At 42.2% G+C, this 18,682-nt stretch overlaps 1 protein-coding gene across 2 annotated transcripts in view; it reads left to right on the top strand.

Annotated features, from left to right (window-relative positions):
• Positions 1–18,682, top strand: part of SULF1 (sulfatase 1) — a 182,240-nt gene that overhangs the window by 80,588 nt on the left and 82,970 nt on the right. For both annotated transcript variants that reach the window (XM_086695222.1, XM_086695221.1), the window contains exons 3-4: positions 15,435–15,507; positions 15,789–16,020. In XM_086695222.1, coding sequence (XP_086551348.1) covers positions 15,849–16,020 — 172 coding nt within the window. In that variant the 5' untranslated portion in view covers positions 15,435–15,507; positions 15,789–15,848. The remainder of the gene's footprint in view (positions 1–15,434; positions 15,508–15,788; positions 16,021–18,682) is intronic.

The following is an 18,682-nucleotide window of genomic DNA, read 5'->3' as shown; positions in this document are numbered from 1 at the left end:
TGAACTAATGACCATGCAAGTTTTAATATGCTGTAACTGCTCCACAGATGAGTAGTGAAAATGGTTACGTCTCGAGAAAAGGTAAAGTCTGATCCAGAAGCTGGAAATTAACAACACTGGAGACTCAGGAGGGCAAAAGGGAAGAAACGGTGAAGTCCTTCGGGTAGTTGGAGTGGAGGTGGGGAGGGGGAGGGTGATGGGCAGTGGTATGTGAGGAGTGAAGAAGCAGACAGTCCCGGGATGGGTGACAGGGAAAGGAAGAAGGAGAAAAGGCTCCCAGTTCAAGTTGGGCCACTTCCCTGTAGCTCTCAGGCCCCCCGCAGTCCACAGAGTGGGGGACTGGACTCCCTGAAGTCAGACGACTGGAAAACTCAGACTCCAAACTTCGTGCCCCTTCTCGGCCGGGACTGCCTAGTCTCCTTCTGAGAAGTGGCTGCTACAAGAAAAAAGACACACAGAGTAGTTTGGAAGGTTGCTGCCTTGACCTTTGCCCTGTTTTCCTGGTTACTTGTGTCCAGTCTGCTCAGCTCAGTTCTGTCAGGCTTCCTCCCATTCCCCAGTCCCCCACCATGTGGGAAGAATTCAGCTTGGAGTCCCCAGAGTACCTAATATGCGTTGCGCATCACAAGGGGTTGGTATATTTTTTGGATCATATTGTTTAGCCAAGAGTTCATTTTGGCTGCATCTGTGTCTGTCTGCCAGTGTCTCAAAGAAGAGGTGATAGGGGCACCTGGGTGGCTCAGTCGGTTAAGCGTCCGACTTCCGCTCAGGTCATGATCTCACGGTTCGTGAGTTCGAGACCCACATCAGGCTCTCTCTCAGCACAGAGCTCGCTACAGATCCTCTGCCTCCCTCTCTCCGTGCCCCTCCCCCACCTCAAAAATAAACAAAAACATAAAAAAAAAAAAAAAAATGAAGTGGTGATAGATGGAGTAAAAGGCCCAGAGTGGGTGATTGGCAGAGACAGCTAGGCAGAATTGGACCCCTTGGGGTGGGGGCTGGGTTTCACTAAAATAAAAACAGGTAACTCGCTCTACCTCTTTAGTTGCCAGTAACAACTATGCAAAGATCCCAAATAAAATGTAGTGGTCATAAACCTAGCTTTGTGCGTAACAATGGTTTAATAAATGTAACAAACTTCAACATTGTCCAGGGCCACTGTCAGACTCCAGTAGTTCCCGTATGTCAAGGATTTATGGAACTTCTTCAGACATTCAAGGAGAACATACAGAAAGGGATATCAGAGGGTCATTTGAAAACCGCTTGGCGATTGTTTGCCGAGGGAAGTTTCATGCTCTCCAATGGAAAACTTCCCACTGTCCATGCCTACTGAATGAGGTCTGAGTGTGTGGACTGTTTGCCTTCTCGGCAACTCTGCAGAAGATAATCTTACACACGAATCCTATCAGCTATGAAATAATTGGCGATGTCAATAGTCACGGCCTGTGAATGCTCAGCGGCCCCAGCCAGTGCCCAACCTGAAGGTCAGCCTTTGTGAAAAGGCTTGAAAGACCTTCCCCAGGCTTGGCTCCATGTCCCTTGCCTTTTGCTAGTGCTGGTAGGCTGACTGCTCTACCCCTGGACCAGTACTATTAGCATCAGCATCACTGGGAACTTCTTAAAAATGCAATTTCTGAGGCCCCATTCCTGAATTGGAACTCTGGAATAATTAACGATCCCTCCAGATGATTATGATGAACCCCCACTCTACCTTCTGATTTAAGTACTTGAACTTGGGGCCTTTGTTTCATGGCAGAATAAGTGTTCTTCTCTTGCATGGCCCTTTTAAACTACCCAGTTATTCTGAAGTTGGGAATCAAACGTGGTAAAGAAGATGTTTCTTAAATTTTTTTTTTTAACGTTTATTTATTTTTGAGACAGAGAGAGACAGAGCATGAATGGGGGAGGGTCAGACAGAGAGGGAGACACAGAATCTGAAACAGGCTCCAGGCTCTGAGCAGTCAGCACAGAGCCCGATTTGGGGCTCGTACTCACATACTGCGAGATCGTGACCTGAGCCGAAGTCGGTTGCTTAAAGAACTGAGCCACCCAGGCGCCCCAAGAAGATGTTTCTTAGAAGGAATGCTTTGTCAAAATCTGGAGAGAAATCAATGACTAAATTGTCAAGGGATGAGAAAAAAAAAAAAAAAAAAAACCCAGTACTTGGATTGTAACTCTTAGCCTGGATCTTCGTCTTTCTTGTCTGGCTTTATTCTCCAGTAAAACTGATTAACAAGTTAATTACGCAAATTTTGGAAGATTTCCGAGTCGACTTTAGTCCAAAAATGAAAGTAGTAGTACATAAAGGAAATGTTCCTTAGTGAGTTTGGAAAGCATTGATTAGGAGTCTAGCAGTCAAAATTCCTTTGAGCCAGAAAGGCATTAAATATACACTGGCTTCCTATTTGTACAACTACAGCTTTATAGAATCTCTTGATCCAGTACTTAACCAAGGAATGGCCAAATTCAACAATAACCCCTTCCACTGTTCTCCCATATCTCTCCACCACATAAGTATGTTTTTTAAGAGAAAATGATTCAGGAGTCTGATGGAAACCATCTTCAAAGATTAAAACACTTGTTTAGAGAAGAATATAGAATTATTTTGTGTGGCTCAGTAGACTAGAGAACTATTAAACATTTAGAAGAGAGGAGGGCAGAATTGTTGTTCAACAAAAGGGAGAATTCCTAAGGTTCAATGTTGCCCCAAACAACACAGGTGGACTGGTAAGGTCTGTGATACCTAGATGGGCATGTTTCCATTGATGCTCTAGAGAAGTTTTATTCATTAGTTAAAAGGTAACCAGGTGAACTTTAAGATCCCAATGTCTTAGTCTGTTTGAGCTGCTCTAACAAAAATACCATGCCCTGGGTGATAAATAACAAACATTTATTTCTCACAATTCTGGAAGCTAGAAGTTCAAGATTAGGGTGTGGGAGATTTGGTGTCTGGTGAGAGCCCACATCTTGGCTCACAGATGGTCATCTTCTTGGTGTCCTCACGTGGAAGCGGGTGGGAGAGATTTCCGGGCTCCCTTTCATGAGGGTACTAATCCCATTCGAGGGTTCCACCCTCATGACCTAATTACCTCCCAAAGGCCCTACCTCCTAATATCACCCATTACGGGTTAGGATTTTAACATATGAATTTGGGGGGCAGCGGGGGCTACACAAACATTCAGTCCATAACACCTTCAAACTAAGAGATTTCTATGATGTATTTTCTAGGTTTTGTCCAGCACATTAACTCCCGTAAGTACAGTTGCAAATCTTTTTCATATATGATCGGGTATGTGAAGCAGTGTTCCATTGAGGAATAGCACGTTTTCTGTGTGTCAGGGTGTTGCTTTTTGCTAATTTCATAAACCAGTTCATGATCATTTGCATGTTTTCTTTTATGTGCTTTTCAAGGATATAGAGTTGTATGCAGAAGATCCTAAAATGGGACTAGAAACATATCAAATCTAATCTTTTATATTTTCATCCACGATTGAAACTAAATACAGAGACCCTTGAACAACACAGGAGTTAGAGGTGCCGACCTCCTGCACAGTCGAAAATCTGAGTATAACTTTTAACTCCCCAGAAGCTTAAGTAATAGCCTATGGTTGACCAGAATTACCGATAATATAAATAGTCAATTAGCACATATGTTTTATGTTATATGTATTATGCACTGTATTCTTACAATACAGTAAGCTAGAGAGAAGAAAATGTTATTGAGGAAATCACAAGAGAAAATACATTCACAGTACTCTACTGTATTTATTTTTTAAAAATCCATGTGTAAGTGGACCCTTGCAGTTTATACCCATATTGTTGAAGAGTCAACCGTACTATTAGAAAATAGATAAAGGATCAGGACAGACAAACAAACAAAATCTCCAGAGACCCTCCATGTCTGGAGGTCTTGGTATAACATAGGCAGCCAGACTTATGAAGTAATTGGTTTTTGTTTTTTTAATTTGTTTAAATGCCTTTTTAGTTTATTTTTGAGAGAAAGAGAGACAGAGTGTGAGCAGGGGAGGGGCAGAGAGAGGGGGAGACACGGCATCTGAAGCAGGCTCCAGGCTCTGAGCTGTCAGCACAGAGCCCGACATGGGGCTCGAACCTGTGATCCGTGAGATCATGACTGAGCTGAAGTCGGATGCTAAACTGACTGAGCCACCCAGGCGCCCCTTTGCTCAGTAGTTGTAAGAATCCAGTTCCTCAGATGACAATAGCTTATATTTTTAAGTTGTCAAACGCTGTTCTAGGACACATTTTGATGTACTTTCACCACAGGGAGCCAAAAGAATGATATACTAGAGAGTCACAACTTTATAAAGAATTTTCTAAATAATCTAAGCTCCTCACTATGTAGAGTTGCAAATATTTGCTGTGCTTTGCTAATTTGTCCACCAGTGAAAACTGTTTTAGTTTCTCCTCCCCTTTGCATGCCAATTTTATATATAAAATATAAACCCCATTCAGATACCAGGGTAGCATTCTTTATTTCTTTTCTTAATTAATCAGTAAACACCGTCTACCTTTGTATGCAGAACGTTTTTAGTCGGCTTACGAATATAATTGAAAATTGCTTTCTTTTTGAAGACTCAGATATTAAAATCAGCCCAACCCTGTTGCATTATATAATCTCTAATATCACATCAGGTTTTAATAAGCCTCCTTTTTGTAGCACACATGTGCTTAAGACTTCATGGAAACCAACTCAGTAGAGAGAAGGGATTACTTTAGATTACTTTGAAATATGCATTGTTTGAAAGGGCCTCTGGTGACCAGCTTTCATGAATGGCTGATTTTACTTGTGGGGCACATCATCTGGTTTAATTACATCAGCTCCTTTGTGTGACAAGTGCTGAGAAATGAAGATTTCAAACAAAGTAGAGTAGTTAGAAAATAAATTCTGGAAGTGGAACACCACTGAGTATTTGCGGTCTAGGTGAAATCTAAGGACTTGTCCAACTGTAAACATCTGTTTATAAAGAAACTAACATTTTATTTCTTGTAAAAATAACATAAATTTGCCCCAAACACCCATAGACAGAGATCCTCATCTGAGCCTTTTCAGGAAGACTATTTTACCAATATGACAAATCATAGTTTAAGGTGATAATATGACTCTTAGAATTTTCATTCTATGAATTCTTCCACTTAAAATGTCATAAAGTTGACTCTTCGTAACAACAGAGTAAAACGTTCCTTTTCATTAACTAAATTTTTTCTCAGCTTCCGTCCAAACAACAAACTAAGACGGAAGTCATATTTTAAGTTTCAAGTTAGTACAGGCCTTTGATGCAGTAGCATCACTGGAATCAGTAAATGTTAGTCAATGTATGGTCTTAAAAATCTCCTACTCTCTCTCTTCACGTGCTAATCAATCCGAAGACATTGATAAGTGTCTTCATGTCCAGATAACGATTTGAGGTTTGGTAGATGAAATTGATTGGACAAGAATGCCATCTATCTGATAGATGTCAATGAAAACAGATCACTGACACCTGTCATATACTTTATGCACGCATTATGGCAAAGATTAATGAATTTTCCTGGAGGGGCCTGTCCATTACTCGATTTGTTCTACTATAATAGTATCTGCCATGATTGCGGGCTTGAATGTCACTTGAAATTTAAGTAGAATTACTCTTTTTACTTCATAAATGCACGGCTGTGCGTGTTAGTTGTTTGGAGGAAAGCCTACAACCAAAGGACAGACAACAATCTGAAGATGGTGTAAGGATGTAGGCACATGTAACGCGCGTGTTGAAGATGATTTTGTCATTAAAAGACTTGGAGTCACATATTTAACCAACAATACAAAGAAATCTCAAAATAGTATTTCCCAGTAATACTTGCGAAGGAGTATTTTTGAAATATCAATAGATGACTTAATCTGAATTTTAAAGTTTCCTTGAAAATGGCTCTGAGCAAAGAGTTGATTTAAATACGAATCTCTTTTCTTTTTTTAAGTTTCTCCTGTAAGTATGACATTTGGGGGGGAGAAAAAGGGTTACTGTCTGCATTTGTCCCTAAGTCTTGAGCTAGGAACTTGCATTGTTTTGAAATGCGTATTCATCTTGCACACTCTGTTTCCCAGACTCCCTTTCTTGGTCATCACTCTGTGTGAGGCCAGCAGGATCCCTCAGAAGGAACTTGTAACTCTACTCTGCTGTATTGAAACCCTTAGAAAATGTTAACGAGCATTATATTGGTGGTAAGCTTGCCGGCATAAAAAGTAGGCCAGTGGAACTTTTTTGACTGTGGCTAATTGATGTTGTAAAGTCAGGTGTGCCTTCTTTCCCCACGTAGATTTTAACTGCAAGAAAATATTCGGAGAAACGCTTTTGGAATATAAATATAGCTTCTAATTAATTGGTTCTTTAAAAATATTTCCTTCAATTTAAATGCTTTGCAAGTATTGTGGAACTTTAGAATAAATTTGTATTGTGGCAGATTATGTACATCAGGGACACAAACTAAAATGAAACATCTCCCCCCCCCAAAAATGTATGAATCTGTGAAAAGATGCATTTTTCAGCAGCTAGGAATAGTTGAACTTTAAGCTGCAAAGACTATGTTTCTTCATTACTTGAAATATGTGTCTGCGTGAGTCTGAATATGCACATCTCTTTAGCATGTGCATGTGTGTGCATGCACACACCTGTGTGTGTGTCTAGAGAGAGAAAAAGATAAATGCAAGAGGTGCTGATGAAACTTGATGCTTGTGGCATGGACAGTCGTGCTCTGAAAACACTTCATCTGCTCCACCATATTTTCAGCCCTCTGACAGCTGGAGGGAACCATGTGACTAGTTACGGCCAGTGAAATGTTAGACATGATCCGAGTCACTTCCAAGTTGGAGCCCCGAGAGCTCGCCTGCAAGATTCTCCAGTTTATTTCTCCTTCTCTTGGTCCAGTGCGGCTACAAGGCAACAGGGCCCCCGTCAGCCTGTGTCCATGCGCGACTGGGCAGAACAAAGCTCCCTGCCACCACCCTGTGTGTAACTTGCAGTATGAGCGACGAATACACTTTTATTGTGTTAAACCATTGATATTTGGGATTTATCTGTTATTGCGACAAACTATGTTAAGATACTTCAATATAAATCAACTATAAATACGTAAAACTGAAGGCACATTTAATACGGTTTCGTGTGTTAAACCATATACTCTAAGACCTAGCTAAGATGTCTAAGACCACATTTGTAATTCTTTCTGTCGATATCGCTATCTTTCACCAGGCCCATTTGAACTGAAATTCCTGATGCTCCTTTTTTTTTAGAACTCCAATAATTTCGTTGCTCTCACTGCCACCATGGAAACTGGTGACCGTCATCAGACCCTTCAGACACTTCACAGCATCTGCGTCAGGAATATCAGATCCCTTTGGTTCTTTCAATAATTTTTAGATCACTTTGTTTACCTTTGTTTTGCTGATTCCTATTTGAGAGAAGCTGGACAAATCTTAGTCTTGGACTTTTGGGATTCTCTAAAATGCCCTCGGAAAGTTCATTTTTATGGTTTAACTTCCTATCTTTGTGAGGCTGCATCTCAAATGTACATTTCTTGCTATAACTTCTCACTTTGTGTTATCGTTACAGAGGGTAAATGTGGAAAACTTAAATCTACTTATCTCCATTTTTTTCTTGTTTTTTTATCTCCATTTTTATAATGCAACAGATCATTGAAAAAATCCAATACAGACATGAATGAAATAAAAACAAAATCTTTCTCACCATACCCCAGGGACAACTAATACAACAATTCTGTGAATAGATGGCTTTTCAAGGTTCCTTTCAATTTCAGGGGATTCACATGTTGGTGGGAGAAAGAGTGAAAAGGGAGAAAGGGAAGAAAGCAAATACTGTTGAGGGAGGACTTCATTTAGCCAAGTATTTCCCCCAAAGGTGTTCCAGGTCAGAGATGCACACTTCTCAGCTGTCATTAGTTGTTGGAAGAGATTTATTATTCCAGGGGTATAAAAATGTTATTGCACCAGAAGGAGACTGTTGTCTGTCTTCTTTGCTTGGAGTTGTAATAAATTAGTTCAGGAAATATGCTTCCTGGGAATTAACAGTAGATGAAGTTTGCCATCTATGGGGTTTTTAAAAGAAAAAATTAGCTCCTTCATGGTTTCACATAGATTATAAAGAAGATAACATGTCCTGAAGGCTTCTCCTAAAGAAAAGAAGTAATGTAGGGGAAACTCGAGAGCCAAAATTAAGGGAAAGGCCATTTAAGCCCATCCTTAGAAATGTATGTAGAGTGGTTGTGGGCGGAGGGGGTGGGATGCGGATACCAGCTTCTTGCTGGTATAACCTTATTTTGCTTCACTCTTAGGATTAAACTAAGTATATTCTGGCTAAATTCAGCTTTGAATAATTGCATAATGCTGGTTTAGTCTCTCCTGCTGTTTTGATTGGTTATGGTATCCCTTTTTTTCTCTTTCCTAACTGGGGTGGCATTGCTTTGTACTAGAAATAATTCCTTTACCCCATCCCTGAGAGGTTTATCTCTGTGCTGAGTGGGTTGTTCCGATCTGGTCTTTCACATACTTTAGATGTGTGGGCATTCATTTGTAAGACTCTGTGTTACCTGAGATTAAAAAACAAACAAAACACAGGGTGTCATCACTCAGCAACAACCTGTATGTATACTAGGCATTTAGAACTTAGGATAGTTTCAGGGCTTTAAGGGACAAAAAAGTGAATAAGTTTGTGAATAGGGCCAGATCTACAGCGTTAGAGGTGAAAGTCTGGGCTTCACGGTGGAGCCAGGTATACGATAGGCCAGCAATTCTCAAACCTTTTGGGCTCAGGATCCCTTTATATTATTAAAATTGACTGAAGACCCTCAAGAGCTTTTGTGCATGTTTTAATTTTTTTTTTTTTGCATTTTTATTCATTTTTGCTAGACAGAAGGAGACAGAATATGAGCAGGGGAGGGGCAGAGAGAGAGAGAGAGACAGAATGTGAAGCAGGCCCCAGGCTCTGAGCTGTCAGCACAGAGCCTGATGCAGGGCTCAAACCCACAAACCGTGAAATCATGACCTGAGCCGAGCTGGACGCTTAACGTACTGAACCACCCAGGTGCCCCTTTTTTGTTCGTGTTTTAATTACCAATTGATAATTAGAAATTAAAACTGAGAAACTTTTTAAATATTTTAAAACTCTTTTGAGAATAACAGTAATAAACCTATTATATGTTAAAAGATATATCTTGTGAAAAACAACTATATTTTCCAAACCAAAAACATATTGGTGACTAAAGTGACACTGTTTTACATTTTTACACACATTTATCTGAATAGCAGAAAGCTAGATTCTTATATCTACTTCTGCATTTAATCTGTTGAAATATATTATTTTGATTCAAATATAGTAATAAAATTCAGCTTCACATGGATAAGTAGTTGGAAAAGGAGAAGTATTTTAATAGCTTTTTCAGACACTTGTAGATCTCCTTTGATACTATGCCAAAACTTGACAGGTGGTGATTTCTTAAAGATTAGCTGTCGTAAGTAATCTGAAACCCTATCAATGCACTTTCACACTCTGTTACATTAAAATCCAACGGTCATCTTCCACTTTGAAATTTTTTTGCTCATGTATGATTCTGTAGCATTATATTTGGTCATTTGGGAAATACTGGTTCGCTGAATTATGCCAACGTGCTAAATGTTGGCACATTTCATTTTTCAGTATCAAAAAAAATAATGTTTGTTAGTATCAACATCAATGTCATCAAAAGGTCTTACACATTGGGAAACTTCCCAGTTCATGGTGGCAGATACAAGTTTTCCAAAATTCTGATTTTTGCTTGGAAGCTACATTTCAATCATTGGCAACAAGTAGGACAAATACTCTCAGCTGCTTTCCTTGAAATGACAGGCTCATTTCATTCATTCTGTAAGAAATGCCTGCCAAATATCCAAGTCCAAATAATTCTTTCAAGTAAAAATAGAGTTCCGTGAGCAAAAGGCAGTGTCTAGTTTGCAACTCCGCCACACAAGTGCTGTTCCTCCACTACCGTCAGTCTCCATAGACAACAAAGGGCTTTGCATGTAGCTCCTGTCTCATAAAACAAAATTAATGGGAAAAAGGTGTGCATTTGAGGGTCAGGATTGAGTACAGTTCATCATTTTACTGTTTCATCTTGAATGAGACTGGCTTTTTTGTTTTAACTGCATGTGATGTTCCCTTTATTCGGACATAAGCAGTCTTACCCATCGGTGCTCTTACACCCGATCAGTGCAAATGTCAACAAAGTGAAAAAAGGAAATGTGTCAGTATTCTTATCAAAATAGTGTTGACCTTGGGGTGCATGGGTGGCTCAGACAGTTGAGTGTCCAACTCTTGCTTTTGGCTCAGGTCACGATCCCAGGGTCATTGGCTCAAGTCCTGTGTCAGGCTGTATGCTGAGCATAGAGCCTACTTGGGATTCTGTCTCTTTCTCCCCCACTCACACGTGCGCACAAGCTCTTTCTCTCTGGCATAAAAAAAAAAAAAAAAAAATAGTGCTGACCTCATGGAATCTCCCCAAAAAGGATCTCATCAAGATAAAAAGCTTCTGCACTGCAAAGGAAACAATCAACAAAACTAAAAGGCAATAGACGGAATAGGAAAAGATGTTTGCAAATGACATAGCAGATAAAGGGCTAGTATCCAAAATCTATAAAGAACTCACCAAACTCCACACTCAAAAAACAAATAATCCACTGAAGAAATTGGCAGAAGACATGAACAGACACTTTTTGAAAGAAGACATCCGGATGGCCAACAGACACATGAAAAGATGCTCAATGTCACTCCTCATCAGGGAAATGCAAATCAAAACCACACTGACATACCATATCATGCCGGTCAGATTGGCTAAAATGAACAAATCAGGAGACTATAGATGCTGGACAGGATGTGGAGAAACGGGGACCCTCTTGCACTGTTGGGAATGCAAACTGGTGCAGCTGCTCTGGAAGACAGTGTGGAGGTCCTCAAAAATATTTAAAATAGATCTACCCTATGACCCAGCAATAGCACTGCTAGGAATTTACCCAAGGGATACAGGAGTGCTGATGCCTAGGGGTACTTGTACCCTAATGTTTATAGCAGCACTTTCAACAATAGCCAAATTATGGAAAGAACCTAAATGTCCATCAACTGATGAATGGATAAAGAAGATGTGGTTTATATACACAATGGAATACTACTTGGCAATGAGAATGAAATCTGGCCATTTGTAGCAACGTGGGTGGAACTGGAGAGTGTTATGCTAAGTGAAATAAGTCATACAGAGAAAGATAGATACCATAGTTTTCACTCATGTGTGGATCCTGAAAAACTCAACAGAAGACCATGGGGGAGGGTAAGAGGCAAAAAATAAAAGAGTTACAGAGAGGGAAGGAGGCAAACCATGGGAGACTCTTAAACACTGAGAATAAACTGAGGGTTGATGGGAGGTGAGAGAGAGGGGAAAGCGGGTGATGGGCATTGAGGAGGGTCCCTGTTGGGATGAGCACTGGGTGTTGTATGGAAACCAGTTTGACAATAAATTTCATAAAAATATATATATATATATCGTGCTGACCTCATGGAATCTACCCAGAAAGGATCTCAGGGACGCCCAAAAGTCCCGGTTACACCTTGAGAACCACTGCAACAGACAAAGCAGAGCCTTTCAGTGTGTTGCCATCCCTCAGCACCAACCGCCCAGACAGGGGAGCTTGGTGAGGACAGGTCTACCTGCTGAGGCAACGAGGGTCTTGATTTAGGGTGGGTGTTGCTCAGTGAACAAGTGAGCTAGACTTCCATCCAGTTGGTTTGAAGTCTCCCTGGTCAGCTTCCTTTTCCCCCCTTATATGTGACTTGAAACTTTTATTTTTAACGTTTATTTTTGAGAGACAGAGAGAGACAGAGTGTGAGCAGGGGAGGGGCAGAGAGAGAGGGAGACAGAATCTGAAGCAGGCTCCAGGCTCCCAACTGTCAGCACAGAGCCCGACGCGGGGCTTGAACCCATGGACCGTGGGATCATGACCTAAGCTGAAGTCAGACACTTAACCGACTGAGCCACCCAGGCTCCCCTGTGACTTGAAACTTTTATTGTCACATTTATAGTTTGGCTTCAAGTTCTAAAAAGTTTCTACATCCACTGTCCATAGCTACCATTGGTGTTTTCAGTTTAGGACTTGAAGAAAAGGCAACTTGTATTCTAGTCCTGATTCATGAATACAACACCATTCCTTGAGCTCACTTTCCATTTCTCCCACTTTCTGCTATTTCTCAGGACAAACTGTTAGTCTCTAAGGACACTTGTCATCTGCTACAAAGTATCCAATTCAAACATTGCTTCCTTGTCTCTTTTGTCAAGCTCTGCATTTGTCTCTCAGGGTTTTCTTCTTCTTCTTCTTCTTCCCCTCCTCCTCCCCACCTCGTCCTCCTCCCCTTCCTCCCCCTCCCTGTCCCCCTCCTCCTCCTCCTCCTCCTCCTTCTTCTTCTCCTTCTCCTCCTACCTCCTTCCTCCTTCCTCCTCCTCCTCCTCCTTCCCCCTCGTCCTCCTCCCTTTCTTCCCCCTCCCCATCCTCCTCCTCGTCCTCCTCCTCCTCCTCCTTCTTCTTCTCCTCCTTCCTCCTTCCTCCTTCCTCCTCTTCCCCCTCCCCCTCCTCCTCCTCCTTCTTCTCCTCCTCCTTCTTCCCCCCTCGTTCGTCCTCCTCCCTTTCCTCCCCCTCCCCGTCCCCCTCCTCCTCCTCCTCCCCCCCACCCTCCTCCCCTTCCTCCCCCTCTCTGTCCCCTTCCTCCTCCTCCTCCTTCTTCTCCTCCTCCTCCTCCCCCCCACCCTCCTCCCCTTCCTCCCCCTCTCTGCCCCCTTCCTCCTCCTCCTTCTTCTTCTCCTCCTCCTCCTCCTCCCCCCTCATCCCCCTCCCCTTCCTCCCCCTCCCCGTCCTTCTTCTTCTTCTTCTTCTTCTTCTTCTTCTTCTTCTTCTTCTTCACTTCTTTTCCTTATGGAGATGGAAACCAGGCAGTGAGAAGATGACAGGTTTTAAAGGGTCATTTTTGAATAAGGAATTGTCTGTTTGCAGGCTTTTCAGAGTGCTGTGCTTTGTGTTTTTGTGAAGGGAGATGGTGTAAAGATGATGTGCTGCGGGTCAGACCTGCCTGAAAGTCCCGTGTTCTGTACCACTCAGTTTCTCTGCGTTTACATGTGCACCTCCTGAATCAATAATAAACGGCAGCAGAAAAAAAATGTAGGCTCCTTCTGCACCTTTAACACTCTAAGGAAGGTCACTTTGTAGGCGAAAAAACATGCATCTACTTGGCTGTCCCTTTCCTTTATTAGGAAATGCTTTTCGGTGTAGTTGAATGCAGTTTATTCAAGGGACCATTAAGGCTAATTTTCTTTTTCCTAAAGGAAGAGGCAAAGTAAATAAGATAAAGAAAAGAATAACCAGTAATGTTGATTGGGTTCCAGGGAATGTTATCAGCATCTTAATTGTGCAGAATTTTCAGTTTCATGTGTGGCCGATTCTTTAAACTCCAAGCGCCACTGTTTGCCCGACGCTGTGAGTCTGAGTGTAATTTCCGGGTCACTACTGTCAGCAGAGGCTGGTTCACACTAGAACGGATGCAAAAAACCCTTGCTCACTCTCTCTTCACACACCCTTGCAGGCTTGGAGAGGTGAGCAAACTCTTGCTACTTAAAAGACCAACCCTGGAAGAAATTTCTGTATGTAACTGTTTAGCCTCTGCTACTCTGCTGGAGACAGCCATTGTTTGACTTGTTTCTTTCCTTCGCCTGCCTTTCATGCTTGTATCACTTTTCTCATGATTTGAAACAAATGCACAGAAACCAGTCAGTGCAGAAAAATTGCAGGCTCTCAGTGTTCAGCAATCACTGAAATAACCCTGAGTTATTAAGAAAGAAAGAAAGAAAGAAAGAAAGAAAGAAAGAAAGAAAGACCACCAAACCTTATAAAATCTGTTTCTTATAGTGTCTCTCTTCCTCTCTCTCTCTCTCTCTCTCTCTCTCTCTCTCTCTCTCTCAGAGTAATTACAGGCTGCAGAGTGAAAAGCATTAGAACTGTTTACAAAACAGCTCATAAAGTTTAAAATAATAGGGGTGTGTGTGTTTTTGTAAAACAAAATAATGTGTGTGGTGGGGGGTAAACAGTCCACAGTCTTTCTTCTTTCTTCTCCCACTGCCCCATGTCACCCTCCAGAATTTAAGGCATGGAAATGAGTGATGGGGTCCCTTTCCTTCTGCTATGCAACTCTCACACTTAATTTGTTATGCTTATTTATCTGATGCCAGTTCTTTGTTGCGATTCAAAATACAGACCCTCAGGTGTGTGGGGACAGAGTGGCTGATGAAGCGGGCTGCTATCTAATTAATTTTAGGGCAGCCTCAATTCCCATACAGACATTTCTTCGTGACATCCGAAAGAAAGAGTTGTGGGGTTTTTTTTATTATTATTTTAATGAGCCCTTTGCTATCAGAAGTCCAAGAGAAACGCTTTCAGCAGGTTGGTGTTCTAAAGTGAAAGGGGCTTTCTTCCAACTCTTTCTGAAGTCTCCTCTTGGGCAGATTTGCAAAGCTTGTGCAGCACCCCCTCCAGATTTTATGTATTTATTTATTTTTAATGTGGAAGGGCAGCCTCTAACCTCCAGCTCCAGGGCCAATCAATCATTTAGCTTTGCAGGTTTAGGTCTGCCGCGGCAAAGCCTCCGTGCTCGCAACACTGTTACAGGTCTTGATAATAGTGAGGCTGGTGCTGACAGTCAAGGAGGGCTCTGTCCCCTTAGGTGCTGGCGTGCCAAGGACACGGGCTGTACGGAGGGACAAGCCTTGCCCGGAAGAAGCACCCCTTCCCCTGGTGATTGATGGAGGACAGTTAGGAGCTTCTCGGGGGCTGGGAAAGGTTGCCCTCCCAGTCACTTACTAAGAAGTCTTTGTCAGCAGAAAGAACTCTCCTGGGTACTGAGTGACATAATGCAGATGACAAATGACAGCTTTGCATTTTATTCTGCTTGATAAGTACTCAGTATCTACGCAGGTGAGTCGACGCTCCCCCACCACACCCCTTCATGCCAGCCGCTCCCCAGAAGCAAGCGCTCTCCAGACGTGCTGGGGTTTCACAGGCACTGGTGGCTCTTTCTGGTCCACCGTGAGTTTCCCGGGGACGTTTAAAGTACTATCAGAGTGTGAGCAGGGACATACCTATGTCATTGTTTCATGGGGCCGATTATGAAATGAAGATACTTTTTGAGTCATTTGTTAGCAGTTCTGAATATTGTTTTCTTCTGTTTCTCCCTTTTGGAGTACAGATTATTGACATTTATATTTATAAACATAGATAATATGCTACTTTAAGAAACTGCTTCAGACCAAAATCTGTATCAGAATCCTTGACTGACGTTTCCTTTGTATTTTTTCTCGCCCTCTAGGACCCCATCTGCAGATGGTCTGGATACCTCTGAGCATAGGAATTGATTCTTCAACCAGGATACCTACTTCAAGGTATTAGCTCTCGTCAAAAGGCTTTTACATTTGAGCTCTGTGTGGGAAATTATATTTTGGCAGTGACTTTTGAAATAGGAAAAAGTTGGAATGAGAATAAAGGACAAAAGTGAATTTGCAAAATAATCAAGTGCTTAAAAAACTATCCAAAGCCTGTGAGGGTTTGCCGCTTCTGACTCATGTGCCAGTTCCCACTTAGTTGTAGCCCTTTCTCTGCAACTGTGTTTGGGGTTTGGATTTCATTTTCATCTCTCCCTCTCCCTTTTTCCCTGACTGCCCAGACCTGCAGAAACCAGGAGGCTGAGACGTTTTGTCAGTTTTGCGACATTGGACCAAACACAATGAAGTATTCTTGCTGTGCCCTGATTTTGGCGGTCCTGGGCACAGAACTGCTGGGGACCCTCTGTTCGACTGTCAGATCCCAGAGGTTCAGAGGACGGATACAGCAGGAACGAAAAAACATCCGACCCAACATTATTCTTGTGCTCACCGATGACCAAGATGTGGAGCTGGGTGAGACGCTGGATTTTTCACTTGTTAGTCTCCTTTGCTCAGCTCATTTGCTGACCTTTCACATGCTCAGTAAACACGGAGTGAACACCGGGGGGGTTGGCGCTTTAACTAGAGTGTCTGAACCAGCAACCTAAGTCTATAGAACGAACTTGTGTTGACTGTAAGGCGTTTGGGTTTTGTTTCAGCATCAATTTTCTGGTCCTTAGTTTTTGGTACAGTCTGGGGAGGGTCCTCAAGTAATGGGGTGGAGGAAAAAGAGCAAGCACAGCTACTCTAGAAGTCAAGGATTCGATTGTGCACCTTCGGAAGCTCTTGGTCAAGAAGTTCGTTAAGTATTTGGGCAGAATTGTTTCCAAGAGTATGAGTTTATGGCTGTAATTCTTTTTCTTTTTTAAGTTTTTTGATGTTTGTTGATTTTTGAGAGACAGAGAGAGAGAGAGAGAGAGACAGAGCACGAGCTGGGGAGGGGCAGAGAGAGAGGGAGACACAGAATCTGAAGCAGGCTCCAGGTTAGGAGCTATCACCACAGAGCCTGATGTGGGGCTCAAACCCACGGACTCCAAGATTGTGGTCTGAGCTGAAGTCAGGTGCTTGAAAGACTGAGCCACTCAGGCACCCCAGTTATGACTGTAATTCTACACAATGTATATGAGCATAGATATTACTACTCTCTTTCAACAGTATTATTATTAAAGGGAATGATTTATCACAGCCTGTGATAATTGTTAGATAGTTGGAAGTAATGGTGTTGTATATATCTTCTGGTGATAATTCATTACTGCCACCTTAGAGATGATGCTTTTCTGAAGAATTAGCTAACCTGGGTTAATTCTAGAGCACTTGGAAAGCCTGCCAAATTCTGGTGGTTCCAGCTTACCTTCACCATCTGATTCAGTGTCTTACCCTCTCACTTTCTGTAATGGCCCAGCCCTATGGTCTTGTCTGTAAGTCTAGGGCCAAGGTCAGGCCTCCAAGGTCTGACCTTCCAGGGTACCCTAGAAGAGATCAAAAGCTTGTCCTCAGAAGTTGTCACCGGCACTCATTTTCATTCCTGGAACCAAATTCCTCGCTCTCAGGAATCGCTCAGCTGGGCTTACCCATCACACCCAACCGGACCGTCACCGGTATCTTTTAGGCTTCGGGCTTGCAGAGCACGCGGGGCTTCCTTACAGGGCTCCTCTGGCTAGGGTTCCTGAGGACAAAACCCTCCATGCTGGAACTTGGTCTCCATGGAATGGGACTTTTATTTCCAGTTTGAACCGAATCGTGGAATCCCAACAGAGTTAATCCCTTGGCTTTAGCTGGAAGCACATACGCTAAAAACCAGCAGCGGGTCATGATTTTTGATTTGCAGCGTCTGCTGTCTCTCCCTTCACTTTTTATTTTTTTTTTATTTTTTTTTTATTTTTATTTTATTTTTTTTATTTATATATGAAATTTATTGTCAAATTGGTTTCCATACAACACCCAGTGCTCATACCAAAAGGTGCCCTCCTCAGTACCCATCACCCACCCTCTCCTCCCTCCCACCCCCCATCAACCCTTAGTTTGTTCTCAGTTCTCAACAGTCTCTTATGCTTTGGCTCTCTCCCACTCTAACCTCTTTTTTTTTTTTTTTTTTTTTTTTTTTTTTTGTTCCCTTCCCCCATGGGTTTCTCTTAAGTTTCTCAGGATCCACATAAGAGTGAAACCATATGGTATCTGTCTTTCTCTGTATGGCTTATTTCACTTAGCATCACACTTTCCAGTTCCATCCACTTTGCTACAAAAGGCCATATTTCATTTTTTCTCATTGCCACGTAGTACTCCATTGTGTATATAAACCACAATTTCTTTATCCATTCATCAGTTGATGGACATTTAGGCTCTTTCCATAATTTGGCTATTGTTGAGAGTGCTGCTATGAACATTGGGGTACAAGTGCCCCTATGCATCAGTACTCCTGTGTCCCTTGGATAAATTCCTAGCAGTGCTATTGCTGGGTCATAGGGTAGGTCTATTTTTAATTTTCTGAGGAACCTCCACACTGCTTTCCAGAGTGGCTGCACCAATTTGCATTCCCACCAACAGTGCAAGAGGGTTCCCGTTTCTCCACATCCTCTCCAGCATCTATAGTCTCCTGATTTGTTCATTTTGGCCACTCTGACTGGCGTGAGGTGATATCTGAGTGTGGTTTTGATTTGTATTTCCCTGATAAGGAGCGACGCTGAACATCTTTTCATGTGCCTGTTGGCCATCCGGATGTCTTCTTTAGAGAAGTTTCTATTCATGTTTTCTGCCCATTTCTTCACTGGGTTATTTGCTTTTCGGGTGTGGAGTTTGGTGAGCTCTTTATAGATTTTGGATACTAGCCCTTTGTCCGATATGTCATTGGCAAATATCTTTTCCCATTCCGTTGGTTGCCTTTTAGTTTTGTTGGTTGTTTCCTTTGCTGTGCAGAAGCTTTTGATCTTCATAAGGTCCCAGTAATTCACTTTTGCTTTTAATTCCCTTGCCTTTGGGGATGTGTCGAGTAAGAGATTGCTACGGCTGAGGTCAGAGAGGTCTTTTCCTGCTTTCTCCTCTAAGGTTTTGATGGTTTCCTGTCTCACATTCAGGTCCTTTATCCATTTTGAGTTTATTTTTGTGAATGGTGTGAGAAAGTGGTCTAGTTTCAACCTTC

The sequence above is a fragment of the Puma concolor genome, chromosome F2, assembly GCF_028749965.1.
Source record: "Puma concolor isolate L17-30 chromosome F2, mPumCon1.1.hap2, whole genome shotgun sequence".
In the NCBI taxonomy this organism is placed as follows: Eukaryota; Metazoa; Chordata; class Mammalia; order Carnivora; family Felidae; genus Puma; species Puma concolor.
This window is presented reverse-complemented; position numbering and strand designations above follow the sequence as displayed.